We start from the raw sequence: 22,722 nt of genomic DNA, 5'->3' as shown, positions 1-22,722 counted from the left end.
TTATCCCAAAGGTGTTCTGTCAGGTTGAGGGTAGTACTGCAAATGCACTCATCCATCTCTTTATTGAACTTGCTTTGTGCACTGATGCCCAGTCATGCTAGAACAGAGGGGGCTATCCCTAAACTATTCCCACAAAGCTGGAATAGTGAAATTGTCCAAAATGACTTGATATACTGAAGCAACAAGAGTTTTTTATCAATAGAACTTTTCATCTGGCTCAATTTAGCACAGCTCCGATCCACTCAGGTCGCTTTGTGAGCGTTTCCATGACTGTTTTTTCCATACCGGTACCTAGTTTTTTGGACCCTGCTCCTGAGCAGGAACAATCGAGTCTAAGTCAGGACTACATGTGACATGAACAGACCGCTGTTCACTCATTGGCCATGGGACCAAGAGAAATTAGACGGTTTTAAGTAAATAAAACTCAAGAGTGCCAAAAACATTTTAAAGACCACATAAGCTGGAGCGGGTCAAACCTAAATAAAATTTATCATTCACAAATTATGAACCATGCCTAAAGGCAAAAAAAAAAAAAAAAAAAAAGCAGCATGTCATCTTTCTGAATTACATGCAGGTAGAGACCACTGTACTTAATAAAATCCTAAACCAGCTGATAACACATAAAATCCGCGGTTCAGACACACGTTTTCCCCAAAACACAAAAGCACCATAAAACAGTGTGTTTGGTTTGAAAATTTATTGATGGTCCTTAAATGAACCAGCATCTGCAGGAGGAGGGAGCACAGAGTAGCTGCCTGTAATCAGAATGCCTGCATCATGTCACATGGGAGGAAGTCCCTGCTGAATCCATGGAGCACAAAGACCCAACATCCAGCCTGACACCGTTATTGCCAAGGCTGAGACAAAAACATCATAAAGCCCAAAATTGTTACTTCTTCAGGAAAACTTTGGAGCTTCACCATCCAGACAGCAGCATCTCTCCTCTCTGCTTCTCCTGTCACCCCCCTCATATCAGAACCCCTGAGCCTTATTTTAGAGGTTCTGGATGGGCTGTGTTCTAGATAATTATCATAGTGGATGATTTTTATAAATGAAAATAACATGACATTCTTGCATATACAATAAAAACTTTATTTGCATTTTGCTTATTTGGTTTTATTTTACATTTATTTTTTAGTTTCGCCAGATTACTTCAATGTGACAATGTCCCACAGTAACGTTATTAGCCACACAGTGCACTACACTGGTTGCTGGAAGCGGGAGTTCAAACCAAAACTCCAGCAGTCTGTGGAAACACAACTGGTTCTGTGCTTAGTAGAGAGAGACTGAGTGGAGCCGGGTCACCAAAATATAGCCAGTGAAAAAGGGGAATAAGTATCTTCATTCTTCTGCTCTTCCTCCCCCCCATCTTTTTCCTGCATCTTATTGTTTCCTATTCGTTTAAGTGTCTATAACAATTGAAATACTCCAAAGCAGTTTCTAATAAAGTTTCTTTAATACATTTCAAACATAGCATTAGTGTTAGCCGTAACGTTCCACTTGTGAAAGTAAATCTGTTGGGATTCTTATTGGCACTCAGACAATTCTGAGTGCTACTCTGCAGGACAGGAAAGAGAAAAAAAGAGCAGTCATAATCATCAGGACTTTATTACACTTTATTTTGTACTTTTCTGAAACAAGTACCATACAAATGAGTTCAAGACTTTGAAATATCCATTTTGACCAACCCAGGTTTAATAAATCTACAAAAACCTTGCCTGACCCCCATACCCACACAGGTAGCATTTTCTAGTTTAGGAAGTGCGTCACAATCAACAGTTAGATAATGAGATTGAATAAGCTGTAAGTTTCTTCTTCTAAGAATTTCAATAGAACCTAAAGAAAATGAAGAGGAATGCCTTAGATTGGTAGTCTTATTTTATTTCTTAGTGGTCAAACAGCAGCCAGTGGGGCAGAGTGCTTTAGACAAAGCATAGCACTTTTCTTTGTCTTAATGAATGAAAACATTGATAAGACTGACTTGAATTTAAACCCAACCCCTAAGTTAGTTTCAAAACAAAGATCTAAAACTGAATCTTTATCTAATGGAAACCATGTTACTATTAGCATATCTTGTTGACAATGATTGTTGTAAAAAACCATTCAAGCTTGTGGCCTTCTCTGTTTCTGAGGTGTGGTGAAACTTCATTAAGTCTCTGGTATTTCCATGACAACTGGCAAAAAGTAAGAAATAGTCACATAACTTAATTTTGTGTTTAAATCTTGTACATAATATTTTTTTTTTATTTCATTTCAAAGAAAATAGATTTAATATTTGTGCTTCAGCGGACAAGTACTTCCTGTCTCATGCCTTTCAGCTGAGATGCAAGTAGAATATAGTTTTAATACCGTTTTCTAATTTATGCGTAATTAAAATATAAATTTCAATAAATTATAGGCAGGGCTGTTTTGGCGACAAAGACATTTTGTGCTGCATGTAAAATAATAAATGTTTCATTTTTTTATTTATTTCATACAACAGTAACCTAGAAAGCTGTTAGGTTACTTGTTGGTTTAGAACTTAAATTATATTCCACAAAGGGAGTATCGTTTCAGTTATAAACCCTTGATTGTTTTTTTTTTCTAATATCCAGATTGAAGGCTGAATATTTGAAAACACAAAGCTCCTCTTGACTTCATTTCATTGGTCAAAACATTTTGCTGAAGCATCTGCTGAATTGAAGGAAGGGCAGGGAATGTTTCCTTTAAAGTCCAACTAATGACATTCATTTTCCACTGATTGCAGTCCATTTATGTGATTGTATTCAACTGACCAAAACTATCATTTCATCAAGGACATTAGTCAATAGTTAATTTATTCTTTGATCAGTGGACAACGTGTGTACGAAAAAACTAATCTTCTGGATGCGTGAAGATATGATGGTAAAAGCAGTTTCTTTAAATAGTGACTATCTTTTTTTCCAACAAAATTATCTAAATTCCACATTTAAGAATTTTAACAACACAATTGCCTATTATTGTGGTACACAGCCTTGAACAAAGTTGTAGTGTTACACTTTCCAGTGCTTTTTGTTGACGTTCTTTAGTTGACTTTATCGTTGATGGTGTAGCTAAAGAACTGGATAGTTAGTTTGTATCTCAGTAGCAACAAAAACAAAGTTTACAAATGAGCAACTTACTCTGCACACTGTAAATCACCCTTTGTTTCCTTACAGCACTGAGGGGGAAAAAAAGGCATACCCAATGGAAAATGTGTCAAAGTGATGTTCAAACAGCTTTTCTCCACATCTGACAATCAGTCTTTCCTGATTCATTGTCAACAGTGTCAAAGTCGAACATCTAAAAAGAAATCTGAGGATAACATTTTCATAACAAATTCAGAGCTGCATCTATCTGCAGCCTGGTTGTTCAGACAGACGTAAACCTGTCCACTTAATTAGACAAAATCTTTAGAGCAGCTCCTCTGAGTTTTCCCTCTGTGAACAATGTCTTCCTTACATCTAAAAACAAAACAAGGCAGCCATGAAGGACGGCCTGACATCTGCTTCAGCTTATTCAAGCGATAATGGATTATCGCATAAATTTCACTTATTCAGCCCAAGCCTGTCTAAACACCTTGGCTTTTTCACTGAGGGGACTAACCTAAATTTGGGTATTACCATTTTATTTTGGAAAATCTATGTAAAACTACCATCAAAATAAAGGTTTTGGATTAGCTGCGAAGGTCGAACAAAAACCTGGTCAAATCTGTCCCCATTAAACTAGTAGGCGGCCTTTTTCAATGGGAGAACAGGTATGCCTTATTTTTCTCTCAGCACACAATGGGAGTATCATTTCAGTTCTAAACCCTGGATTCATCTTGGCTGGTGAAGCCATGAACAATAAGATACCATTATAAGATCCCTCACAGAAACCAATGAGTTAGAAATAAATGGAGGCAAAATAAAGAACCAAAGTTTTAATCAGTTCAAGACCAGCACCATGGAGTCAGGGCTGAGAGCTGCCCTGGCTGTCGAGGTCTGTTTCGGAAGAACTGGTATCTGAGTCTGAGTTGTTGTCATTTTGGTTATCCTCTGCCAAGCATTTTTCCCGTATTCGTCTGTGAGTGGCACTGAGGCGGGCGAGCAGGCTCTGGTAATCGAAACAACCACGCTTCTCACCAAATGGGTCCTGGCGAAAGGCAACATTAAGCACGTTAGAGAGTAAATGTAAGCTAAGCCTCAACAGGAAATTTCTAATAAATAGGAAGAAAACAACAACCCACCAGAAAAAAGTTGCATCTGTTTGTCTTTCATATTTAATATCTGTATTGTCTGGGTCACAACTCTTACCACAATGACACAAGGCAGCCACAATCACAGACGATTTAAAGTGCCTAGAATTTATCATCTTAACCCAACAGATTTAACCTAAGGTTTCAAGTGATTTGGCATGTAGATCAAAGAACAATAGTTTTAACATTTTGACAGATAAACAAATAGGCAGCGAAGGATCATTAGCATTCTTTAGAAATTCAGCTCTATTCTTATTTTCCCATCATGTCCAAAGATCAGATGGGCAGTCATACTTAGTTTCCACCAGCAAACAACAGTTAGCAGTGCAAAACGCTGTTCTTAAACCAAACTGCAGTGAAAATGTTTGACCTGCGAGAATGAGACCTGCCTGGTACTGAAGATTTGTAGGAGACCAAGAAGACCCAAAATCTCCTGGTTTATTATGGGTGATATAAGACGTTCTATCCAGTATCAGAGGAAAAACACAAGATGAGGTGCATGATGTTGTTTAGAGATGTCTGGCTAATGTTGCCACCTCTGGATACATACTACAGTGAGCGAATTTCAGGCACTGTAGGTAGGTTGAAGAAAGGAGACCAAATGTGGCATGATTAGTTTACCTCTGAGCAAATCAAAGATTAATTATTCTTCAAAAGAATAAGGTGAAGGGGTATGCCTTAATAGTAGGAAGAGCCTCCTCACCTTTCAAGGGAATTTTCCATGTAATTGTGAAAACCATAAATGTTTTCTCCTCTATCCCTCCATTCCCAAAACATAGCAACCCCAATTCAACATTTTCCTATCTACAAAAATGTCAGGGATGATATGGGTGAGAGAACAATCGAGAGTAAACGCAAGCCCACTACGCCTGCCCCTCTTGCAACCCTGGCTTTGTTGTGTTAGTCTGTTTAGGTGGTGCAGCTATGCCATCTCCCATGTTGGTTTCCCTGCTTCTCCTCTCTGTCACACTAAGCAACCGGCAGTAGAGGTGCTTCCTTCCACGGCCATCAAAAAGCTCTGTGCGATGTTCAAAAAGTGCAACCTTTGTGTGCTCAGCAACATTCAAACAGAGCAACACATAACAGAACTGTACAAAAACAATGTTAAGATTTTTTTTATTATTGAGAAGGGTATAAAAACCTTTTGATATCCAATCATTATTAAAAGTTGAAATAAAAACAGATTTTCTTTTTTACATTTTTGATTATCTTTTGAGAGATGCCCATCTCATTTATGGTTTAATTAAAATTATTAAAATGAAAATGATTTCAAATCTAGGTTGGCCAAAGGTATGGATAATTTTGGGCACAACCATCTTTTATTGTTAAATTTCGGCAAAAAGGATTCTAAAATTATTTAAAAAATAACGAGATTTACCTGCATGTTCTGACCCTGCAGATGCAGCCTCTCTTTGCAGACTCCCTCATAGAAATCATAGTATTCAAGGAAGGACTTTTCCATCACACTACTAAAGCCCAGACAAAAAACACTCCAATAAGTTTAATAAAACAAGACCCTAAATGCAACACACAATAAATCTAGAAAGAATAATTATTAATTAATTATAATTATAAGTGAGGTGTGTGCTTTCTCACCTCAGAGCTTCAGGGCAGGGTACTTTGCCTTCCAACATGTCGCACACAGCCACCCTCATAGTTTCATGACGGATACACTCATTGTAGTTCTTACTGTCCCCTGGGTGGCGCTCCTGTAGGACACACAGACCGCAAGCGTACTTTGTAACTTCTGATGTGGCTAACATACAGCAGCCTCTCAGCCGAGTTCCCAGGGCTTTAAGTAAATATTACCCACAGCTCCAGCCTCCAGATCTTTGTTACATCAGTGCAGATAGGTTTCAATGTATAATTCAGAGTTGGAAACAACTTCACCATGACATAACTGTTATTGGCTTGCTCCGTTTTCACTCAGTGGCTACAATGTGGCATTATCCCATTTGACATTTATTGTATACTATAAAATAAAAGATTTGCATGCAAACAAAATGCAGAGTACAGGAATACAACGGCAGGGCAGGCAACCCTATATGCCGGGATTTAATTACCAACCTTGGAACCTTTGCTACGTGTTTTTCTCCTTCTCTGCCTATTTCCTGGACTAGTGTGAAAAAAAAGATTACTAAGCATGTTAGAAATATCAAATGCCTTCACTGGTCACTTTATTAGGTACCGATTGCCAGTATGGGGTTGGATCCGCTTCGGCCTACAAAACAACCTTTATTGTTCATGGTCCAGATTTAACACAGTGTCAGAAACATTTCTCAGACAATAACATCCAACAGTTACTACAGATTAGATTTTTACACATCGATAATGCAAATCTCCCATTCCATCACATCCCAAGGTGCTCTATTGGACAGGGATCTGGTAGCTGTGTAGGTCCCTGGAGTATAGAGAACTCATTATGTTCAAAAAACCAGCTTGAGATCATCAGAGATTAGTATATTGGTGCATTATTCTGGGAGTAGCCATCAGAAAATGGCTACACTACAGAAATCGGCCTTGACCTCCCACCTGATGGAGAGCATGGAGAGGCTCATCCTCACCCACCTCTGCACTGCCAAGAGCCCCACCTTGGACCCACTGCAGTTTGCCTACAGGCCCACCCTCACTCACCTAGAGAGCCCTGGGAGCGTAGTAAAATGTATCCTCTTTGACTTCTCCAGCACTTTCAACACCATCAGACTTGCACTGTTGCGGAAGAAGCTGGACGACATGGGAGTGGATGGACACCTTGCTCCCTGGAACATTGATTACCTCACTGACTGGCCACAGTACGCGAGGCTGCGCAGCTGAGTGAGAGGTGATAGTCTGCAGTAGAGGCTGACATTTTTTCAGGAGTCCCACGGGTCACGGGATTCCCATGGGAATCCCGCGGGACGGGAGACAGCATCAGTAAAGATCACGTGATTGGCACGGTACAGGATAAAACATGAACGGGAGCAGATGGGAGCGGGAGCTAACCAACAGGAGGGAAAATAAACTAGGATCAATTGTCTTTGGAAATGTAAAACTGAGACTTTGTTATAAACTTTAAGAAAAAAAAACTTGGATCGACGCCGCCATTGTGTAGTTTTTTTCAAAGAAGCCTATACTATAATGCGAGTCAAACAAACTACACGACCCACAAGCCAACAGTGCTTCTGATCGATGTTTTCCACCTGCGTTCAGGATGGAGGGAGCAAACGCAGGTGCAGAACTGGACGTGGTAAAATTGGATTTGCAACGTAAGGTCAGAAGTAAGGACTTATCTATTAAACTCATAGAGTTGACAGGAAAGTCGCAAATATGACCGAACTTCAGGAGAGTTGAATGTAGCGGTTTTAACACGCAGTCTGCTGCTTGTAAAACGTGTTTAGTCGTAATCAAGTTCACCAGTGATTAAGGGACACTTGTAAGACAGATTCTGGATTAAATCAACCCTGCATCTCTTCATTCATCAAACCAAAAGTACCATCATGTGTCAAGTCTCATCTGACCAACAAAATTGCTGCATGTGCTCTAAAGATTTAAGAGGTAAGGTACGGAAGCCCGTGAGGGGACATGGGGAAATTTATTACTTTTGCGTCCCCACGCAATACTTTTGCGTTCGGCATTTTGGAACAGCAGCACAGATGACAAACTGCTCATAAAACAAACAGCACTGATATGTGATTGATATGGTTTATTTGTCATATGCAGGTAAACAACGCGATTAAATTCTTAGGATAAGAAGAACCGTTCAAATCACAATAAAAACAAAAACACGGCGTACAAAAACAAGTACACATCATGCAGCAGTAATAAGCAAACAAAGTGTCACAGATGTGGTTTCGTGCAGCATTATTGTTCAGCAGTTTGTTTGACAGCTTGTGGATAAAAACTGTCTTTTAGTCTGATTTGAAGATAATTTTATTTAAGGCCGATTTCAAAATAAAACTCAATAAATCTCAAAACGGGTGTAGTGTTTGTTTCATTTTTGCAGTTATCTGGTTTGGAAACTATCCCACAAAGTATTGCGAAATAACGCAAAGACTATTGCGTGGGGACTCAAAAAAGAAAATAATCCCCCCTTGTCCCCTCGCGGACTCCGTAGAAAGGCTTCATCAAGGGAAGATATTAAATAAATATGTTGTGAAATAGAAAAAAATGTAATGTACCATTAAATGTACAATTTATTTAATACATCATTAAATATTAAGTGTACCACTAATTACGCCATGTCGTCTTTAAAATTATACTTAATTATTCAGTGGCACATTTAATTGCATAATATTCCATTTCATGATATAATGGTACATTTATCGTTTCTAATGATGTATTAAATAAATAAATGGTACCTTTGATTTAATGGCACATTTAATGTTACATTTCTTTCATGTTACATTTACTTCACTTATGGGACATTCACAACATTTATTTATTTAATGATGATTTTATTGTTTTAATTTTGTCCAGTTTGACCCTCCATTCTTGATGCCTGTATAGGAGGTCATGTCAGAATTTGAATCAGGTGTTCTGGAGCAGACAAACATCTAAAACTTGCAGGGAAGGGGTCCCTGAGGACCAGGGCTGTGAACCATTGAGGTACAGTTTCTAAATTGTGAAGGTAATGCCTTTTTGGCCTTTTGTTCAAGAACAGTTCTCTTACTAGGTGCATTTTTCTTTCGTTTCAGCAACTTGAAACATAAAAGTAATGTCATTATTCAAAGGAAACGATCACTTAATAAATGCGTAAAATACAACTATGTACATTTTGTTTATTCAGCTAAGATAGGCATGGTCTGTTTCCTTGTTTGATATTTTATTATTTCTTCATTATTATTCTTTTTACTTTAACTGGCCTTTACTACAGCTAAAAACAGGGACCTAACTGGTCCTTCAAAGAAAGAAATTGCCAAAAGACTAAATGAAGAAAACAAAAATGGGAGTGGCACAGGAGTGGGAGTCGTTCTGAATGGGAGCGGGATGGGAGTGGGAGTCAATTTACCAGGAGTGGGACGGGACAGGATTTTTTTTGTTATGCTGGCCTGGGATTGGGATGGGACAAGACATTTTTCTGTGGGAGCGGGATGGGACAGGAGAGAAAATCCACTCCCGTGTCACCCTCTAGTCTGCAGCTCCGTTTACACCTTCAACACGAACAATAAGGACAGCTGTCATCTCTCGAAGTTCTCTGACAACTCAGCCATTATGGGCTGTGTCTGATGGGAACGAGCTAGAGTACCGGTTGGTCATCATGGACTTTGTGGACTGGTGTGAGCGTAACCACCTGTGCTTGAACACCAGTAAGACAAAAGAGATGGTGATAAGACTTCAGGAGAAGGACACCACCTCACTCACCAGTGAACATTGGGAGGACATTAAGACACTGTTCACCTTAACAATAAACTGGACTGGTCCACTGCACAGTAAAGCATCTAACAGTGGGTCTAAGGATTTCATATCGTTACCTAATGGAAGTCAGGGTGCCATCGTTTATCTTGTACAGGTCTGTGCATCCCTCCCTGGATATGCCTTCCCAGACCAACATTGACCCACCACCACCAAACCAATTATACTGAACAATGTTGCAGGCAGCACATACCAGACCTGTGGATGGGTTAAGGACCTCGGACAGCAGTCTTCTGAAATCTCCTCAATGTTCTTGAGAGTGTGCTGGGAGACACAACAATCCTTCAGGAAATGGCACAAGTTGATCTGCCATGCTGGTGGATTGCCTGTGGAACCTCTTTTATTCGTACTCGTCGTTTTCCGCTTATCCGGGACCAGGTCGCGGGGGCAGCAGACTCAGCAGAGACACCCAGACGTCTCTCTCCCCAGACACCTCCTCCAGCTTCTCCGGGTGGAGCCCAAGGCGTTCCCAGGCCAGCTGAGAGACATAGTCCCTCCAGCGTGTCCTGGGCCGTCCCCTGGGCCTCCTCCCAGTGGGACGTGCCTGGAACACCTCCCGAGGAAGGCGTCCAGGAGGCATCCGGAATAGATGCCCGAGCCACCTCATCTGGCTCCTCTCGATGTGAAGGAGCAGCGGCTTTACTCCGAGCCCCTCCCGGATGGCCGAGCTCCTCACCCTATCTCTAAGGGAGTGCCCGGCCACCCTACGGAGGAAGCTCATTTCAGCCGCTTGTATCCGGGATCTCGTTCTTTCGGTCATGACCCAAAGTTCATGGCCATAGGTGAGGGTAGGAACGTAGACCGACCGGTAAATCGAGAGCTTTGCTTTTCGGCTCAGCTCTCTCTTCACCACAACGGACCAGCACAGCGCACCCACATTACTGCGGCAGCCGCACCAATCCATCTGTCAATCTCCCGCTCCATTCTTCCCTCACTCATGAACAAGACCCCGAGATACTTGAACTCCTCCACTTGAGGCAGGAACTCCCCTCCAACCTGAAGAGGACAAGCCACCCTTTTCCGGTCGAGTACCATGGCCTCTGACTTGGAGGAGCTGATCCTCATCCCAGCCGCTTCACACTCCTACAGCATGCGCCCCAGCGCATGATATAGGTCTTGGCTAGAGGGGGCCAGCAGGAGGCGCCATCTGCAAACAGAAGAGAAGAAATCCACTGGTCCCCAAACCAGACCGCCTCCGGCCCTTGGCTGCGTCTAGAAATCCTGTCCACAAAAGTTATGAACAAGACCGGTGACAAAGGGCGGCCCTGCCGGAGTCCAACATGCACCGGGAACAGGTCCAACTTAGTGCCAGCAATGCGGACCAAACTCCTGCTCTGCTTGTACAGGGACCGGATGGCCCCTAATAAAGGGCCCCTGATTCCATACTCCTGGAGCACACCCCACAGGGCATCACGGGGGACACAGTTGAATGCTTTCTTCAGGTCCAAAAAACACATGTGGACCTCTTTTAACGTCCCATAATTGCCTCATGCTACCAGTAGAGACACTGACCCTGCTGTCAAATGCAAAACTACTGAAAAGCAGCCAAATATATGAGGAGGGAAACAATGTCCGTAGCCTGCACCTGCAAACCATTCCTGTTTTAGGGTTTGTCTCATAGTTTCCCCTTTAGTGCACCTGTTGTTAATTTCGTTGACACCAGAACAGCTGACACTGGTTAACAAATCCTTCTACTACTTAACTTCCCAGATTTGATATTATACTCTGATGAAAAAGTGCTTCTGCAATTTTTCAAGCAGTGTATTTATTGTATAAATCATATCATTCTGTCAAGCAACTTCAGCAAAAAAAACAGCAGTTGTGTGCTACACTTTTAGCCACAGAAAGGAAGGTTAAACACCTACTAGAAAACCCACAAATACAACAACATCACCAACCTATCTAGGCAAATAGTAATACTGTACACCAAAGTAATGTTTTTAGAACCACCAACATGTGGTTCTGATCTTGGACATATTCTCTAGGACTGTGACTGACAGCAGGGGTGGTGCAAAACCAGCTCATATGCTTATAAACTACATTTATACCAAGTCTGGTTTGAGCTTCATGCCTTCACCATTTACTTCTCCAGATTATTTTTAAAACATTCTGCAAATTTTCAGTAACATAATTTAGCTGAAATATCTGATTTTCCTATAGACTACAGTATTTCATCTATCAAGAGAACTATAAATAACAGGCAACAAGGAGAAGCTATAATCTCCGGTAAAAATAATTTGCTTCATCTACCATTTCCTTAGCTCCAAAAAAGATTAAACAAAAACTGGTGAAAGTTGGTTTTAGTCCATAAAAAAACCCAAACAAAACCCACAAAACACTGGTTCAGGTTCTGGGTGCTGTTGGACTCACAGTTGCACCAGTATTGGCAGCCTTGCTGATAAGAATTACCTGCTCGAAGCCGGGCTCATTGTGATATGGATTCTCCGTCATCAGGGACTGAATTGATATCAGAACAGATGATATACTCTGGGCTGGACTCCACGCTGGGCCAGTCCATGTCCTACAGAAACACACATTTCACATACACACACACATTTCAAATTTTTTTTCTCTTTCTGCTCTCGGTGGGGTCAGACGCTTTTCCACTCTCTCCTCGATCCTCCCCAATTTTTTGCCCTGCTTCAGCCTTTTGTCTATGTTTTTCTTAGAGCCTCTGTTCGCATACCCTCCTAATTTGTTCATTATGGATTTGGTCAGCTGGTCTCTCAACGATCAAATTTTCTCGACGGGGACACAGGGTAAAGGGGAACCCTCTTGTCCAGACGGGACGTTCTTCTCCGGATTCCTGGCAGCAGTGAAAGATTGTGTGCCTGACAACAATTTCAGTTGAGGACGTGGAATATTTGTAAATAATTGGATTTCTGATAACAGGATTTCTGCTTTTTGGAGTTGGCGGTTACCTGGCTTGTCAAAAAACTTGTAAAACATCGGCAGCAGTTCAAAACACTCCAAAGCTGCCCGGGATGTTTTGAAGGGATTTTTAGAGCTCTCAGCACTCGGACTGATATGTTAAGAGAGCAGAATCGCAAGCTGGACGCAATCCTTGAACAGAATCGCAGGCTGGCTGCATTTCCCGGACTCAAAGATGATATGATTTAATCTTGGAGAAAGTTGTTTGCTCAGGATCTACTGATAGTATCAAAAATTTGGCTATTTGGATTTGAAATTGAGAATGCCAGTAAGACTTTGAAGGCAGGCGGAAAATCACAGACGGCCTGAACCAAAACATTTATTGTTTGTCTAATTCAGGCGACCCGATGTGGCCTTCACAGGCTTCTTATCAAAACATTTCTCCTGGATGTTCTGTAAATACGACGCTCTGCCCCATCAACCCCCCTCATCTGTGAACTGAACTGTATGGCCGTTTGGTAAAACTTCCATTTATTTTTCAAGGACAATGGCACCTTCGTCAGGGTTGACAGTCTAATTCTTTGCACACAGGATCATACTTAAATATTGGCACCCTCACGAGTCCACCATGCCCCTGCAAAATCTTTGCTTATGTGTATTGCTTTCCCATGGTCCTTATTTTTACCTAAATGTGGATTTCATTTCTTCTCCTTTTCATAGATTTTTAAATTTACCAGTGAAAGGAAAATAATACTAGTTTCTTAAAAATTTGAAAAGCTGTTTTTACACCAGTGACTCAGCGTCCTTAGTTAGAACTCAGTGATTGCTTAGTTAAATTTCAATGGATGCAAATGACTGTTATTATTGGACTACAACTGCATTATACCAGCGAACCCAAGGATCATTCTCTCTCAGCACAAGATGCTTTCCCCTACATAGAGGACTTAATGATATAATTACCTCTTAGAAAAATTGGTTTAGAACCAGCTCTTACCAATAAAACCCAAAGGATTATTAATGTTATCTGTATCATTTTAATGCTGGCCAGAGATTTTTAGATTTCTCAGAAGGATTAATAGATTTTTAGATTTCTTAGAAGGATTGTAGTATCATTTGATTTGTTTTTCTGTGTCTGTATAGGTGTTTATTTTCTTTGTGATTGTATTGTAATTGAAAGTACAGCGCTTTGAGGGTCTTGTTACTGAAAAACGCTATATAAATTAACTTACCTTACAAGCACATATAAAGCATAATTAATTAACATACAATCATTACTTAAGCACTTTCCATCAAGACTCTGGCACCTTGATTTCCGAATGACATGCAGAATTTGCTTTCATCCGAAAAAAGTACTTTGGACCATTGAGCAACAGTCCAGTGCTGCTTCTCTGTAGCCCAGGTCAGGCACTTCTGCCGCTGTTTCTGGTTCAAAAGTGGCTTGACCTGGGGAATGCGGCACCTGTAGCCCATTTCCTACACACGCCTGTGCACGGTGGCTCTGGATGTTTCTACTCCAGACTCAGTCCACTGCTTCCGCAGGTCCCGCAAGGTCTGGAATCGGCCCTTCTCCACAATCTTCCTCAGGGTCCGGTCACCTCTTCTCGTTGTGCAGCGTTTTCTGCCACACTTTTTCCTTCCCACAGACTTCCCACTGAGGTGCCTTGATACAGCACTCTGGGAACAGCCTATTCGTTCAGAAATTTCTTCCTGTGTCTTACCCTCTTGCTTGAGGGTGTCAATAGTGGCCTTCTGGACAGCAGTCAGGTCGGCAGTCTTACCCATGATTGGGGTTTTGAGTGATGAACCAGGCTGGGAGTTTTAAAGGCCTCAGGAATCTTTTGCAGGTGTTAGAGTTAACTCGTTGATTCAGATGATTAGGTTCATAGCTCGTTTAGAGACCCTTTTAATGATATGCTAATTTTGTGAGATAGGAATTTTGGGTTTTCATGAGCTGTATGCCAAAATCATCCGTATTAAGACAATAAAAGACCTGAAATATTTCAGTTAGTGTGTAATGAATCTAAAATATATGAATGTTAAATTTTCATCATGACATTATGGAAAATAATGAACTTTATCACAATATGCTAATATTTTGAGAAGGACCTGTATTTTCTTGCCTGTGCTGATAACAATGACCCCGACTCCTACTCGAAAAATATTAACTTTACACACTATAAAGTTAAACAGAAATGTCTATAACCCCAGAATTATTCTTTTTATCATAAAAAATAAGAAATGTTCCTGTTTCCAAAATTCTGAACACAAGACAAGCAGAAAGTAAACAAAGCCAGAGAGGCTAACTCACCCCAGGATACTGAGGCACACTTTGCCGTTGCGGTAGAAGTTGGGGTTGAAACGTACAGTATTTTGTCCGGTTGTGATGAGCTTTACCCGGGGTGGATGGATGGGATAGTCTGGGGGACAGCGAAATAAGAAAAGGAAGAAGCCACCCTCATATGGCGTGTCGAACGGTCCTGTGATCAGAGCATGGATCTAAAATATTGGAGATATTCAGAAAGGAGATAGAAAAAGGTCTTAAAAAACCGGTACAGATGTGAGAATACATTCAAATCTATTAAATTTACTTGTCCACTAACAGGTCTAAATAGCTCTTAATACAGATTTCTTCAAAAAGGACCTGAAGCTAGCATCTTCTAGGAAAACAGGAGCAACCAAGTGTGAAGTAAGGCAAACACATAGACCTAAAAGTGCCAGGCACCAACAGCCATCGTGTGAAGAGTGCTATTTACATGTGTCACTCCCAACATTCTCCCAGTCCCTAAGAGTCATTTCATAGGTGATCTATGAGCAAAAAACAGGACCATATACACTGCTCAAAAAAATAAAGGGAACACTCAAATAACACATCCTAGATGTGAATGAATGAAATATTCTCATTGAATATTTTGTTCTGTACAAAGTCGAATGTGCTGACAACAAAATCACACACAAATCATCAATGGAAATCACTGGAGGCCTGGATTTTGGAGTCACACACAAATTTAAAGTGTAAAAACACACTACAGGCTGATCCAGCTTTGATGTAACGTCCTTAAAACAAGTCAAAATGAGGCTCAGCATTGTGTGTGGCCTCCACGTGCCTGTATGACCTCCCTACAACACCTGGGCATGCTCCTGATGAGACAGCAGATGGTCTCCTGAAGGATCTCCTCCCAGACCTAGACTAAAGCATTCGCCAACTCCTGGACAGTCTGTGGTGCAATGTGACGTTGGTGGATGGAGCGAGACATGATGTCCCAGATGTGCTCAATTGGATTCAGATCTGGGGAACGGGCGGGCCAGTCCATAGCCTCGATGTCTTCATTTTGCAGGAACTGCTGACACACTCCAGCCACATGAGGTCTAGCATTGTCCTGCATTAGGAGGAACCGGGGGCCAACTGCACCATATGGTCTCACACAGGGTCTGAGGATCTCATCTCAGCACCTAATGGCTGTCAGGCTACCTCTGGCAAGCACATGGAGGGCCATGCCGCCCTTCAAAGAAATGCCACCCCACGCCATTACTGACCCAAACCGGTCATGCTGAAGGATGTTGCAGGCAGCAGATCGCTCTCCACGGTGTCTCCAGACTCTGTCACATTTGCTCAGTGTGAACCTGCTTTCATTTGTGAAGAGCACAGGGCGCCAGTGGCGAATTCACCAGTCCTGGTGTTCTCTGGCAAATGCCAAGCGTCCTGCACGTTGTTGGGCTGTGAGCACAACCCCCATTTGTGGATGTCGGGCCTTCATACCATCCTCATGGAGTCGGTTTCTAACCGTTTGTACAGACACATGCACATTTGTGGCCTGCTGGAGGTCATTTTGCAGGGCTCTGGTAGTGCTCCTCCTGTTCCTCCTTGCACAAAGGCAGAGCTAGTGGTCCTGCTGCTGGGTTTTTGCCCTCCTACAGCCTCCTCCACGTCTCCTAGTGTACTGGCCTATCTCCTGGTAGCGCCTCCAGGCTCTGGACACTACCCTGATAAACACAGCAAACCTTCTTGCCACAGGTCGCATTGATGTGCTATCCTGGATGAGCTGCACTACCTGAGCCACTTGTGTGGTTTGTAGAGTCCGTCTCATGCTACCACGAGTGTGAAAGCACCACCAACATTCAAAAGTGACCAAAACATCAGCCAGAAGGCATAGGTACTGAGAAGTGGTCTGTGGTCACCACCTGCAGAACCACTCCTTTATTGTGTGTGTCTTGCTAATCGCCAAAGATTTCCCCCTCTTGTCTATTCCATTTGTACAACAGCATGTGAAATTGATTGTCAATCAGTGTTGCTTCCTAAGTGGACATTTTGATTTCACAGAAGTTTGATTTACTTGGAGTTATATTGTGTTGTTTAAGTCTTCCCTTTATTTTTTTGAGCAGTGTATATGTCTGGCAGCTTTGTAGCCTTCTGAAATAAAATGCCTGAGAAATTCAGGCTTGTGCAGCTAGACATAGGTAACTGTCACATTTGAACCGATACCCAGTACCTGGGAATCAATAGCGGTACCAGTTTTCAGTACTTTTGTGTGTGGTAATAAATGTTAATTTGTTAATAAAATCTGAAAATGTTTCAATTTAACATATTTATTTCTCATTATATAAACTTTAATGAATATATCAAAACAACATCCAGCTGTTTGTTTTGTAACATCTCAGTTGTTTCAAACACTTCTCCTGCCATGCTGCTGGCTGCAGACGAGTCACTAACGAATGCAGGCGTGGTAACGGTGACGAATGCAGGAGTTGTAGACATACAGGGGTTGGACAATGAAACTGAAACACCTGTCATTTTAGTGTGGGAGGTTTCATGGCTAAATTGGACCAGCCTGGTAGCTAGTCTTCATTGATTGCACGTTGCACCAGTAAGAACAGTTTGTGAAGGTTCAATTAGCAGGGTAAGAGCACAGTTTTGCTCAAAATGTTGAAATGCACACAACATTATGGGTGACATACCAGAGTTCAAAAGAGGACAAATTGTTGGTGCACGTCTTGCTGGCACATCTGTGACCAAGACAGCAAGTTTTTGTGATGTATCAAGAGCCACGGTATTCAGGGTAATGTCATCATACCACCAAGAAGGACGAACCACATCCAACAGAATTAACTGTGGACGCAAGAGGAAGCTGTCTGAAAGGGATGTTCGGGTGCTAACCCGGATTGTATCCAAAAAAATAAAACCACGGCTGCCCAAATCACGGCAGAATTAAATGTGCACCTCAACTCTCCTGTTTCCACCAGAATTGTCCGTCGGGAGCTCCACAGGGTCAATATACACAGCCGGGCTGCTATAGCCAAACCTTTGGTCACTCATGCCAATGCCAAACGTCGGTTTCAATGGTGCAAGGAGTGCAAATCTTGTGCTGTGGACAATGTGAAACATGTATTGTTCTCTGATGAGTCCACCTTTACTGTTTTCCCCACATCCAGGAGAGTTACGGTGTGGAAAAGCCCCAAAGAAGCGTACCATCCAGACTGTTGCATGCCCAGAATGAAGCATGGGGGTGGATCAGTGATGGTTTTGGCTGCCATATCATGGCATTCCCTTGGCCCAATACTTGTGCTAGATGGGCGCGTCACTGCCAAGGACTACTGAACCATTCTTGAGGACCATGTGCATCCAATGGTTCTGTGATGGACATTCTTGCAGTAAGCATTCCACAATGTATGACCTTTGGTTTACCTCACTCCAGTGAACATCTGTGTTAGAGGAGGAAGCTGTAAAAGCCATTATCAGAAGTTTAATGGTTAAGGACATTTGTTAGGGTGATGCCTCAGGGAGAGTAGATGGTTGTTCCTAGGTAACCTAGTCTCCTCTGAACCCGAGAAGGGTCTGGGGTCATAAAACACAGACTATTTGAAGTTGAGATAACACTGTCATGTTCTGGTATAAATACTGTGTGTAAATGTTGTTCGGGGCTCTGTTTCACTGACTAACCTCAGTGTCAGGGTCTTCAAACGCTGAATGCCTTTGAATAAAACTTATAAAGACAAAGTCCGGATTTTCTCTTGTTATGAGTCAACTTCTACCCACTTTGATAAGAAAATTCCACAACAGTTCAAACATTGTATCCTAAAGGCGGTGCCGTGTATCAGGATGACAATGCACCAATACACACAGCAAGACTGGTGAAAGATTGGTTTGATGAACATGAAAGTGAAGTTGAACATCTCCCATGGCCTGCACAGTCACCAGATCTAAATATTATTGAGCCACTTTGGGGTGTTTTGGCGGAGCGAGTCAGGAAACGTTTTCCTCCACCAGTATCACGTAGTGACCTGGACACTATCCTGCAAGAATGGCTTAAAATCCCTCTGACCACTGTGCAGGACTTGTATATTTCATTCTCAAGATGAATTGACGCTGTATTGGCCGCAAAAGGAGGCCTAACACCATACTAATAAATTATTGTGGTGTAAAACCAGGTGTTTCTGTTTCATTGTCCAACCCCTGTAGATCTGAGGCTGATGAAAATTGTGTCTCTTAAACCTTGGGAAAAATCTTGATCTTAACCAGGTGCTTCCTCAGATTAGAAGTATTCCCGCCATTGGTCTTGCACTTCATGTCACAAATATTGCAGCAAAATTTATTGAATGTCCTTAAGAGAACCCGCGTCTGCAGAAGGAGGGAGCAGGCAGAGGGCAGCTGCCCGTAATCAGACTGCCTGCATCGCGTCAAATGGGAGGAAGACCCCGTTGAATCCATGAAGCACAAATATCCAATATTGAACATAAAACTTACATATAACATCACAAAACGTCACCGCGGTCCAAAGTCAGCAGTTTTGCGCTTTAAAATCCTTATCCTCATTATTGCCATGGCTGAGACAAAAACTTTCTCATAGAGCGAAAAATTATTACTTTTTCAGGCAAACTTTGGAGCTTCACCATACAGACAGCAGCACCTCTGCTCTCTGCTTCTCCTGCGACCCTCCTCACATCAGAACCCCTGAGCCTTTTAGAAGTTCTGGCTGGGCTGTGGTCCAGATAACTATCCTAGTTGATCATTTTATAATGGAAAAAAGCATATAAGACACTCATGCATATGCAACAATAGAAAAATTACTAGTATGTAGTTTATTTGTATAATTTTTGTGTTTATATTTTACCGTTTCACGTCGATTACTTTAATGTGACTATGTCACACAGAAGTAACTGGTGGCTGGAGGCAGGGCTTCAAGCCAGAACGCAAAAACTAACGCCGTCCCCCCCTTGGATAATGGTAGGGGAAACGCTGCTTTGGAAATCAAGGCAGTCAGGGCCACAGTCCTACATTTCAGGGGTCTGTTTTCACCACAGACATTTTTTCACTGTGCGGCATGTTTTCAAAAAAGATTGTTGGTCAAAACTAGGGGGTTACAGGACACATTGGCAGAACCAAGCCTTCAATTTGTTCATGTAATATTCCCCGTTTTCTTCCACAACCATTTTTTCTAAGTCTGGATTTCTTCATTATGATTTTCATCCGAGTTCTTGTTATTAGTAGCCTATATAGTGGCCTAAGATTAGGTCTATTATACTTGGAAGAGAACTTTGCTATCATTCTGGCTGAGTGAACACCAACCAGTTAGTTCACTGCAGACTGCTCTGCAGGTGCTGGTTAGCATCCTAACACCACAATTTAAAGCATTCTGCGGGGACAGCCTCTCTTTAAAACACAGTGCTGTGAACTGGAGGTCCCAAACAAGATGGCAAAGATGATTACTATGCACCTTTAATGGATCAATGGCGGATATCAAGTGTCAAGTGGAAGCCAGATTGGAAAATAACGTACTGATAGAAATAAGTCAGGAAGGACCACAGTTAACATGTTTCAGATTAAAAACAGGTACAGAAGACAGCTGAAGCCAGGAAAGGTGGCGATCTGGTTAATGTTTCCCACATTAATCAGATGTTGACTGGTCTGTACTTTTTACCTTGGTCATGTCTTGAGGATCTGGAACTACAAACATCCCAGGAGGGGGTTCCTTGTATATGGACATAATATCCCTGCAATGAAAGGGCAACAGAAAAAACTGAGACACTTCAATTAGAAACTGAGGAAGTGATCCTAAGATACGTAGCAATACCTAATTCACCAGCAACCTTTAAGTACTATCGAAGTTCTTTTAAGTACAATTAACTAGGGCTGCACGATCTTAAGAAAATGTGATATCTATTAATATTGTAAGTTGCACTGATGATATGACCTGCAATAAAAAATAATTACAAATTGTTACTGTCTTTGTGCTTTGGGTTTATATCAAACACAGACTCCATACAATGAGTCTATTCAGCTACTGGAAAGAAAATGTATTCATTATTTCCATCTCAACAACAAGGTTTCACTGAAAAAAGTTGGTTGTTACTAACGTCTGCTGTTATGGCATTGAAACAACGAGTTTGTGGTTGACCACCTTACCACCTCTTTACCTTCTATGACTTTTTATTTTGGATTAAAAAATGTCAGTAAATATATTACAGGAATAGAAAGCCTGAATGCATAGTACTTAAATAATTGGTTAACATTTCTTGCAGTCCTTCTACAAACATATCACATATATTCTTACTGCAATAATGATAATTCGTGCAGCCCTACTAGGAACATCAGACATGCACAACTTGGTAGGATTTTTTACAGCAACTGTGTCATTAAAAATTCAAACACAATGTTTGATCTTATGAGGAAGTAAAGGTGCATTCATCTGAGCTAAGACGATAAACAGCACTAGGGTTGTGTATTTTAGGGAGTTTTCGGGGTTTGAGAAAGCATGGTGAAAAACTTACCAAAAGGAAGCAGTAATGGAAAGTGATTAATAGCTAGTGTGAGAAATTATTAACATTTATAAAAACACTGGTGTCACATTTTAAAAAAGGTAGCTTCAGTTTCTACATAGAGTTTAAACTAAATTTATTTATATAGAAATAACTAAAGATTAAATAACTATATTGAATAAAAAAATAATGGGTCTTGTACAAATCCCTGGCATTACTTCTACTGATAAAATGCATGTTATAAAATCCTGAACATCCAGTTGCAATAAGGGACTAACACCAAGTAACTAGGCCATTTAGAACTCTATGCAGAACAAATAAGTTAAAATATATTAAGACAGCAGAACTTTTTTCTCTAAGTCGCTGAGTGCGTGGCTTAGCTTGTGCTTTCACTTGTTGCGGCCGCAGCAAAAACGCTATTGCTGATTAATTAAGAGTTCAGTAACAGCAAACATTTTAATGAAGCTTTCTGACTTCACTCCTTACTACACATTATCAGACTAAAGTATTCAAACTGTTTCCGATACATTTTTATTTACCTCTTTATCCTCAAAATGCATTGCTGGGATGCCTTCTCGTTGTCCCAATCTGCACTAAGAGTCGGGTCCCAGGACGTGGCGTGGAGTTGAGACAAGAGTGCCCCGCCTGCTAGCCCAGCCACTCCTAGGCCGACACCGGGTAGGGGCGAGGACGTATGTACGATCGGAGACACGGCCACGACAGGTGGCGAGGATCCGGAGGTGAATGTGTTCCCAAATCCGGTTGCAGAAGATGTAACAGCGGATATAGGGGACATTACAGCGGCCAGGCCACCCAGCGCGGCTGCAGTGGGAGAGGCCGAGTTCGGGCTAGGATGAGCACCGCTAGCAGGAGGGTGTCCCCCCGGCAAAGAGTTGGCCAAAGTCGGCAGAGGGAAGGCTCCGCTGCCCTGTACGGGAACGCCTAAGCCATGGGCACTGCCGCTATACTCTCCAAAGCTGTCCGCCATAGCTGACGAGCTAGCACGCTGAAACAAATTAGATATGGACTAACCTGTACTGGAACTTGAAAGCCACATTGACTCTTGACTGAGAAATTCCCTTTACCTTTCTGTTTCCGAGTTCAATCACAGAACAAGGAAACGGCTTTAGACGAGGCCAGAGAGCAAATCAATTCCTCCCACGACATGATAGCTGTTCCTCGTTAGCATAAATACATTTTAGCAACCTTGCCTAAAGTCTTACGTTTTCATATGAGTTTAAACACTGTCTACTCGCTACCACAATTAAATCTGTTCTTCGGCTGGATGTTATTGATGGGAAAAATTTGGTAAGAAATTGCTTCAAAATGAACACCTCACCATCACTAAAGAATCATATCGGAACTTCAGGAACATCTTGTCAGGTCTGCTGGAAGTGAGAAAACCTAAAATATCCGGTGGAAGATTTTCAAAGTAAAACTCATGTATGAGAAGTGTTTTCTGACATCTTAAAAAA

General features: G+C 41.7%; 1 protein-coding gene across 1 annotated transcript; it reads right to left on the bottom strand.

Annotated features, from left to right (window-relative positions):
• Nucleotides 1-1,598: 1,598 nt before the first annotated feature.
• Nucleotides 1,599-22,595, bottom strand: LOC124864835 (ubiquitin-conjugating enzyme E2 Z-like). The gene is made up of 8 exons (XM_047359772.1): nt 22,333-22,595; nt 21,787-22,253; nt 20,410-20,482; nt 14,805-14,992; nt 12,035-12,146; nt 5,831-5,943; nt 5,613-5,703; nt 1,599-4,131 (listed from the first exon to the last, which is right to left on the bottom strand). Exons 2-8 carry the CDS (start codon nt 22,233-22,235, stop codon nt 3,949-3,951), a joined length of 1,209 nt encoding a protein of 402 aa, XP_047215728.1. The 5' UTR covers nt 22,236-22,253; nt 22,333-22,595; the 3' UTR covers nt 1,599-3,948.
• Between the last annotated feature and the right edge of the window lie 127 nt (nt 22,596-22,722).

The sequence above is a fragment of the Girardinichthys multiradiatus genome, chromosome Y (assembly GCF_021462225.1).
Source record: "Girardinichthys multiradiatus isolate DD_20200921_A chromosome Y, DD_fGirMul_XY1, whole genome shotgun sequence".
Classification (NCBI taxonomy): Eukaryota; Metazoa; Chordata; class Actinopteri; order Cyprinodontiformes; family Goodeidae; genus Girardinichthys; species Girardinichthys multiradiatus.
This window is presented reverse-complemented; position numbering and strand designations above follow the sequence as displayed.